This window comes from Crocuta crocuta, unplaced genomic scaffold (genome assembly GCF_008692635.1).
Source record: "Crocuta crocuta isolate KB4526 unplaced genomic scaffold, BGI_CrCroc_1.0 scaffold1269, whole genome shotgun sequence".
Taxonomy (NCBI): domain Eukaryota; kingdom Metazoa; phylum Chordata; class Mammalia; order Carnivora; family Hyaenidae; genus Crocuta; species Crocuta crocuta.
Genome location: NW_027531335.1, coordinates 607,120 through 616,160, shown reverse-complemented (window position 1 = coordinate 616,160; position 9,041 = coordinate 607,120). Strand labels below are relative to the sequence as shown.

General features: G+C 50.2%; 1 protein-coding gene across 4 annotated transcripts in view; it reads right to left on the bottom strand.

Moving 5' to 3' along the window:
* Positions 1-2,169: 2,169 nt before the first annotated feature.
* Positions 2,170-9,041, bottom strand: part of LONRF3 (LON peptidase N-terminal domain and ring finger 3) — a 32,882-nt gene continuing 26,010 nt past the window's right edge. For 3 of the 4 annotated variants that reach the window (XM_077771921.1, XM_077771922.1, XM_077771923.1), the window contains one exon: positions 2,170-7,677. In XM_077771921.1, coding sequence (XP_077628047.1) covers positions 7,519-7,677 — 159 coding nt within the window. In that variant the 3' untranslated portion in view covers positions 2,170-7,518. The remainder of the gene's footprint in view (positions 7,678-9,041) is intronic. The other variant, XR_013337033.1, reaches the window with a different exon arrangement.

Genomic DNA, 9,041 nt, shown 5'->3' with positions numbered 1-9,041 from the left:
AGCTGGGCAAGCCGTGTGGATAACCGGTGCACTCCTGAGTTTGTCACTGGGGACACAGGCCTGCACGGAGGGGGGCTCCCAAGACAGAAAAGGGGCAAGTCTTGGGGGGACAAGAATTAGAAAGAATACACTAGAACAGAGGAGTTCGGGCCTGCCACTCTCCTCCTCGTGGCGCAGAAAGAGAAACCCACTTGTGGAAGGCCACGAGGCTAGGAAGGAGAGGCTGGGCTTGGAATCCAGGCTGTCTGACCCCACGGGGCGCAATCCATTGGAGGGCGGGTAACAATAGTACCCGCCTCGGGACTAAATAAGAACGCGCTCACCACAGTGGCCGGCGCACAGCTCACATTCAATAAACAGGAGCTACTACGGCTATTGCTTCGCTGTCATTTCTATTGGAAGTTCCCCACTGGGTATCCGCGAGCCGAGTTGCTCTCCTGGGTCCGTCCCACCGTGTGACCGGTGACTCATAGTAGCAGTTAAGGGCGTGGGTTCTGGAAGCAGACCGCTCAAGGTTTAATCCATGTGACCAAAGGCAAGCACATAACCACCCTGTGCTGCAATCAGTCACCTAAAACATGGGAACAGGGATCTGCTTTGTAGATTATAGTGAAGATAGAACGGGAAGCTAAGTATGTTTTTAAAAACCTAGAAAAGAGCCCTGTCAACGGACATTGGCTTTTGGATGCCTCAGGGTGGAAGAACAGGGCTCGTATCTCCTGAGCACAGGACTGTGGGTTTGGTTTGGACAAACACAGCATCCCCAACCGGGACGGAAGGCCAAATCCAGCCACTTTAAGAGGGCGCGTGGAGCTCTGCGCAGAGGGAGGTGAAAAGACAGCAACTTCAGTTGCCACGATTGGCCATTTCCAAGGGAACTGCTCCCTACCGGCGGCCTAAACAGAAGGGCTTGGTGCCCGTAGTGGGCGCGCTGTTCCCCCAACCGCAACCGCTGGGCCTCTCATCCAAGAGCTCACTGGGGCCTGGAGGAGGAGCATGGGCTCCTGAAAATGTCGGTGTATGCCTAGAGTGGCAGCAGGCGTCCCAATGGGCCAAGGGGCAGTGGTCCCTCCCTGTCCCCGCGACTCTGCTGCACATTCCCATAACGGCCCCTCAAAATGCGAGAGATGCGAGATTGTTAGCGCAACGCTGGACTTGGGGTGAGCAGACTATTTCAGGACTTCATTTTGTTGCAGAAATTACTGACATTGACTTACAGGTGGGAGGCTTTGGGGGCAGTGCTTCAAGCGAGCGGAAGGCAGGCTCCTCAGGGCTCTCTAACGCAATGGTGACGCTTGCTAATATGTGTGTGTAAGCGTGGATGGCCACTCAACTCAAGGCGAGGTCAAGGTGGCCAAGTCGGCAACAGAAAACGGGAAAGGGGAGGAGGGGACTCAGAGCCCCCGAGGCAGGGCTCCTCAGCGCCTGCCGTCTCCTGCCTTGACCAGGGCACGCCTTTACCCGGGGCTGGATATCTGGCAGCCCGTGGGGCTAGGTCTTTTGTTCTTTGCGTCTCTTGTTCTGACCTCACTTGGAGACTGGCAGATCCTTCCAGGGAGCCCTCTCCGGCCCGAGAGGACTCACAGGAGCCGGGCCAGGATGGGTCCCAGAGAGAAGCCGCCAGCGTTAGCTTTGATTTCTGCAAGGCCTGTGGGATGAGGGCGAACAAGACCTTTTCGGATGACCCAGTGCAGGTCGGAGTCACGCAGGCCTACGGGGCAGGAGGGCAGACCGTGCCCCTGGCAGAGGCGTGCCTTGTCTCCTGACCACCAGAGTGGCGGGCTGGGCACAGAGGTCCGGACGGGGCCAAGCATTTCCTCCGGGACCTGCTTGGTCTGGAGTCCTCCTGTTTCTCAGTGACCCAACGGACCCCGTTCCACAAGGTCAGGCCCACGTGGAGTCTGCTATCAGTTTGTTTTATTCTCCCTCTCCACTCGGGCTTTCTTCCCCCAGGGGTGAGCCGGAGCTTGTGTAAGGTCACTGACGGCAGGAGACTAAAATGGGTACCGCGAAGACGAGACATTGTGGACTCTTACCGGACGGCGCTCAGTCAGCCCTGCTCCCGGCCCCAGTCAATCTGACCAGTTCTCCTGTCAAAAGGGTCACACTTTGGGCCTTAGCTACAGCCTGTCGTTGAGACGCAGTTTAACTGAAATAAAAACACACCACTCACTTTCACAAATGTTTTATAATGCCAACAAAAACACAGTAGGTAGTGCGTTCTGCTTTAAGCAAACTCAATATACGAGTGGACTTAACAGATAAACTAGGGGTGGATTATTGGCAAGGTGCTTCAACGAAATTCTTTAAGTAACGAGATTTTCTGGTGCATCTTTTAAAACAATATGGCCAGGTTTTTCGGAACATATCAGTCACATTACTTAACTCACACCAGCCTCACTGTCAAGTACATACGAGCTTGCCATCTAAGTGCAAGGCTATCTCCTGGAGGGACCTTCTGGTCACGTGTGTTACAGGCAACAGCAACAAGAACAAAGTAAATGGTCCGATAGCTTTCCTTTCTACTCAGCTTCCAAAAAACGACACCTCTTTGGGTAGTTCTTGCCCTAAGGTTATGGGTAGAATTTTGTTAGATACAAAGTGAAACAATGGGGAAGCATTCTTAATGAAAAACAGCTTTCACATGGACTGTCTATATCACATTGTTATGAGAACACAGAGGAGCCGACACTTTGTTTTTGTACAGATTTGGGGGAACGAAAACCCTAAAGAGAAACCAAGCATATAGAGGTAGTTGAACAGCAATATGGGGGGGTGGTGGTGGGAAAGCATTCTCTTAATTCCCCTTTCAGTTTGTTACAATGTAAAATGGCTGCTCGACAAACAACCGGAAAAACAAACACACAGACACGTTTGCCACTGTTTGAACGGCTTGCTTGATATTTTAATCCTGGCATTACTGAGGGCTGCGTAAGATGACGGAACTAGTTTAGCTCAGATAAGCCTATGATGCCACATTGACCTATTTGCTCTCCTTTTATTTTGTGGTTGTGTATTGTTGTTGCTTTCACATTAGCGAAACACTAGGCAACTTTTAACATGACGCATAAGCTACAGTGCGGCTTTGTAAACTTCTGTTAATCACATTTGCTGCGACACATTTTTAAACGGCTACAGGGTCATGAAGCAAAAGCTTTAAAATGACACCAGGGACAGAGATTACAGGCACTTCTCTCTCAAGGTGAACTTAGCGCATTGGACAACACCTATTTGTAAGTGAAAACGTCTTCATTTCACCTCTGGATGTGCACCACCCAGATTATTACACAGTTGAACAGTGGGAGCTATCGTTCTAAGAGGAACTGAATGTGTACATTTTACATGACTCCATTTCCTTCTTTCTCTCTGCACAAAGGAAGGGCCACAAGTCGTAGCCTGTAGGCTGTGCGGCTGGCTGCCTTTCAGGACTGCCTTCAATCATAAATCAACCTCCTTCCTCAAGCCCCAGATGGGCTGAAAGATCTCTTCTTTTCCATTCTGGGGGCTGCTTTCCATTTGCATCCTTATCCTACCCCTCTGCTACGATTCCGCCTCGATAAACGGAAATGGATGCAAAGTCAACACGTTGGGAACACAAGGAACAAGTCCCCGAATAAAACTCCCATCTTGGAACCGGAGTTGGCAGGGGGCATGCTGTCCCCATCCCCAATGATGGATTCTGGTCCATCAACAGCACGCGGGCTGTTGAGAGTCCAAGACCTCCGGGTGCTGTGAACCGGCCTCAGGAGCTCCACCACTCTAACAGCCAGTCACAGGAGATTATCTGAGCCCAGGCCGGCCCCACAGGCAGAGCGGGAAGGGCCACACGCGCAGCGATTCATCTGGCCCCACGGGGCTAGAAGCAGTCAGCTTTCAGAAAAGGCAAGGTCTTGAAATGGTCAGTTCTCTGCCCCATGAGGCCAGGGGCAAACACTCTTTTCTCCAGGTTGTCTACAGAAAATTAGTTTTTATCATTTGTCATTTTCTACATTTTGCTGGTTATTAGCTAGCAGCGGTAGTACAGTACAAAGCAGAAAGGCATAGTATCTGCCTGGTACCTAATATATATCTATGTAGATATATATATATATATCTATACACACACACACACACACACACACACACACATATATATATACATATATACACATATACATACACAGAGAAAAAAAATCTAGGTCATGATAGGAAAATTAACCAAATAAATGGCACGATCTACCAAGAGGGAAGTCTTGTACTTCTGGCCTAGATTTAGCTTTATGCCTTTTCTCTGTATTCTCTTCCAACCCAAGTTTTGCAGCAAAATCAATGTTTAAGTGGTGAAAACGGTCACATTCAACTGACTGCCCCATTCAAGTACGCCCCAAAGAAAGCCAAGGCTCAGCCTTGCCATCATGCCTCCCGTCACTGCTGAAGCCAGAGCCTGCAATAAAATAACCCAAATGCGTATTTAGGCTATTGAGAGCGCAGTGCAACTCTGTCCAGCCAACAACTACATTTGCTGGAGTTTGGTGCTCACTTACCAACAGGGAACATTCTAGAATGTGGAACTTTATTAAAAAAAAAAAACCAAACTTCCCTTCCTAGCTAGATTAAGTAGAGATGTGTGAGGTAAGGGAATTTTATTGAACCTGCAACTTCCATCTGAACTGTGGGCCCCTGGGGCACTTTTGTGGCTCAGTTGTGCTGCCTATCTAATAAAATTATGTGTAATGCAAACTGTTTAAAATGTTAAAAATATGCAAAAGTAAGGGGTTTGGCATCAAGCCTGGCTGTACTATGAACTGGGTAACTGTGTAATCTGGGCAAAGTCTTTAACATCGCAGAGCCTCGGCCTCCTCACCTGCGATGCTGGGGTGATGCCTGAACTCACAGAGCTGGCGTGAGAACGACTGATTTCATGAGTTCACATATGTGAAATCGCCTGGCTCAGTACCTGGCACATAGCAGGTCCAAAATAAATTTGCTGGGGCAGCATAAAGAAATCCCACGGACCAAGCCCAGAAGCCGGACCATGAAAACCATTCACCCTGGCATGGCCAAGATTTTTAACACTTTTTGGGGAGCAAGGAGTGAGGAGTTGGTCATTCTAATGGAGCTAGAACTTAAGGCTTCCATCAGATCGGGAATTCCAGACCTCCAAACACCACTACTTTTTAGTCCTACTGGAACAGGGCAAACCTGCTGGCTCAGAAGGCTCCCGTCTCTGACCCTCCTCTCTTCTCTAGCCTTTTCGTTTTCCCAAACAGACTTGGCTCCAAAAGGGATTAACGGTAAAGCATCAAGTTGTGGTCCGAAAATCAGTGGTGTGAATCCCTCCAAGTTTAAAGGGGGCAGATTTGGGTACCACACGTAAAAGCAGTGTTTTATGCAAACGTGGGCCCCTGAGGATGTTCTGGAACTACAAATAATCTAGTCACAGCTATCATTTTTTGGATCCCTCCTAGGTGCTAGGCACTGTGCTAAGCGATTTACGTAGGTTACCTCATATAATGCTCGTAACATCCCTACACAGGGCATCAGTCACTACCGTTTGCTAGATGAGGAAAACGGGGGCCCAGAAAAAGTTAAATCACAAGGGAAATTATCTACCATGTGGAGGTGTTGATGACCTTTTCTTTGCTGCATTTACACTAGACGGCGGGACACTTATTTCACTAGGACCGTGCTATGCCTCCTGGCTGGCTGGGAGTGGAGCCCTTCATTCTCGGCTCCCCGAGCCCCGCAGCGCTTGCCTGGACCAGAACCGTGCCTCTACTTGCATTCTGAGCTGGCCCAGTCTGGCCGCGAACATCAAACCTGGTGACATAAAGCTCTGACAGCACAGCCTCCGTTTAGCAAGTTCAGAAAGGACCGTTTGGTTTCTGCTTACGTGAATCTCTTTCCTGTTGCCTGGATCGCCTTGTTCTCTCTCCTCTGTTTCTGGCTGCGGGTAGTGGGAAGAAGTCGGGTCGGTCACTTGAGGCACTCCCCTCTCCTCGAAGGAGCAGATGGGTTGCACTGCGTCCATCCAGGATCACGTGGGGGGATCACGTGCACGGTGGTACACATGGCAGGATTCGCTTCTGACCTGCCCCGATCTCGCTCTGGCATTGTGACCCTCTTCCCCCACAGTCTCTGTCAGGTCCTCCTGGCACTAAAGGAATCCCACTAGCACTGAGCAAGCTGAACAAGGGCTCCCTCTTACCTTCTTACCCACCTTTCCTCTCCTACCTTGGAATCTTTGGCCCACAGCGGCTAGGGGGGGAGGCAGTGTTTAGATAAAATCATGGATTCCTGGTCTGTTTCCTCTAAAAAGATTTAAGGGTTCTACTTTTTCTACTGGCTTCTTTACACATTCAGAAACAAGCAGCCCTTCGGCATGTGTTTTCATACCTGCTAGCCAGGTCGTGACCTTCAGAACCCTGAGAAGTCGGGTGCTGAGGCTATTCGGCAGGGCTGCAAGGTGCCAAGCTGGAAACCAATCCCTCTGAAGGGCTGAATAACACCCTGCCCAAAAATGCCATTCCTAACTAACACCGGGGACAAGGGAGGCCTGCTTCTGATTGCACTGTTGAAGATAAATGCCTACCAGATATCACTAACAAAAGACACCCCTCTGAGTCATCTCTTCATTCGGGAGAAATCGCTCCTTCAGCCCTGCTCTGTGTAACACCCAGGAAATGGGTTCTTTTACTTTACCCTGGCTTATTCCATAGCGTCTGACAAATCACTTAGGTATTTTATACTGTTGGATTCATGCCGCGAGCAACAAGGAACCCGTGAAGATGGATGACCTCAGCATGATTCTGAACTTCCTTCATGCATCCAGTGGGACAGACACAGAAATGGTTCACGAACTGGGATCAAACACAGCAGAACACGGTTAAAGCAAAATCGGCCCATTTCTAGTATGGCTACTTCCCCCCTGGGTGGATGGCAAACTGCGTTAATAAATAAAGCAACTGGCTTTTCAGTTATTGCACACTTAAAACAGTTACAAACGGACAGGTAGAAAAAAAAAAAAGATACAGTAGTGCCAAAAAATAAATTACGAAAACAGAAAGAAGGACGAACATTCTTTTACACGATGCCATATAAAACCTGAACCGTGTGGAATGAGAACTCAAGTCCGTGAAATGACACGCAGCGACGTTATCAGAACGTGCGCTTCACATTTTGACTACGCGTGTGTCTGTGCGAGAAAGAAAATGAAAGCAAAACCATTTTAAACGTTCAGAAAACTGGATGTCAAAAATCAAATGAATTTTTTTTTTTTCTGGGCTCTTAAACACCTCTGCTGAGCATGTAGTTGTGCAGCATGTCGAGAAGCATCTTCAGCGAGGAAGTTTCAAACAGGCCCCGTGCTTCTGGTCTCTCTGCCCGATTGCTCTGCGCGGCCACCAGCAGGGCAAGGCCTGTTTGATGCTTCCTTCTGTTAAGATGTTATTGCAGTTAGAGATATTTACAAGAGGGCGCCCCCAGGCCGGTAGGGAGCGGGGTGGGGGTGGGGGGCTCCTCCTCAGCAATGCACTCTCGCTAGTTTTGGTTCCGGGCTATAAAGGCCAGGACTCGCCGGATCCCATTCAGTCTATCCTTTAAGGACCTCATTGCTAGGAACGGGAGCTGAGCTCGGCTTTCCAGGGGAAGGACCGCTAGCGTCCACCAGCACCAGGCCGGACCATCCGGGCTAGTCTGCAACAGAGAAACACGGTGAGTGCACCCTACACCCCCAGAAATGAGATGGGCCCGCAGGTTTCCCCAAGGTGCGCGGTAAACATTCCCAGGGGAGCTGCGTCTGGGTCAGGCAGATGGCTAAGCACCCCACATCAGCTGCCCCCCTTATCAGAGCCAGGCACGCAGCCACCCAGAAAACAGAGACTGCCCTGCAGCGAGGGGCAGCCACGAGACAGAGTTCCGGCTGATGACATGTCGAGGCAAGTGATGTGTGGAACTTCTGGGCCATGCTCTGGGAAACGGGCTTGTGCCTCCCCCCTTACTCTCTCACTCTTCCCCCCAGCTAGCGTGTGAGCGCGGTCACGACCAGCCTTCTATCAAGAAGACAGGGGCAACATCCTAAGGAGGGTAGTGCTTTGTGATGAAGGAGACCGGGTTGCTGAATGATCTCCGGAGACCGGAGCTGCCCTAGCCCTCTGCCTGCTTCACGCTACAGTTATGTTTAATAGTCATTAAAGCAGACAGATCGACGTCCTAACAGATCCGCTCTACTTCCCAGCCAGTGGGGGTCTGCGGGCTAGAATATCCACTGCTCAGTCTGGCCCACTTCCAAGATTCTGTTCAGGCTCTTTGGACCGATGCAAACAGCCTACGGGTCTTCGAGTCCCATGATCCCTTGGGCTTGGCATGTCTCTTAACTCCCTTTATTGCCCTGCTTCTGGCTGCCAGCAATCTAGCCCACGTATGCCATGTCATTTTACAAGGCCACAGCTAGCTTGTCCTCTGAAACCAAAGCCTGTGGTCCGCAGCCCCAAAGCACAGCAGTCCCGCTTGGGGACCTTCCAGTTTTAAAACACATTCGCGTTAGAAATGTAGTCCATCCCTGGGTTTCTTTCTAATAAAGGGCTTTCCCAGCCCACGTGAATCCTTCACCGAAATTCTGTCGGCAGCTTCCCAGGCACACGTTTTAAGACGCCAGGGCTTATTTGCTATGAAGCCCGAAACGATCCCTCTGCTCGCGACTTTCAGAAGGTTGGTTGGTTCAGGACTGCGGAGAGCCACAGTCTGGCCAGACCACCTACACATGGGGTTATCTGCCTCCAAACGGGTCCACCTGGTTCTTCCCAAACCTTGCCGCCTTCCTGGCTTCCCTGTGCTTCCTTTGAATTCTTTTTGGTCCCTCGCTGTGATCGGGAACAAGTCTCCCCCCTACTATCCGTTCCAAATATGAAACTGACATAGTCTAAGCTTTCTTTCCCAGGGCCGTGAACAAAGATACTGAAGCTGACGTTAATCCTTGTGGCTGCTTCTGAGAAGCCTCCTTCTGAGGCTTAGACCATTCTTATTAATGACACCACTGGGGCTGTGGCACTGACTGGATCAGA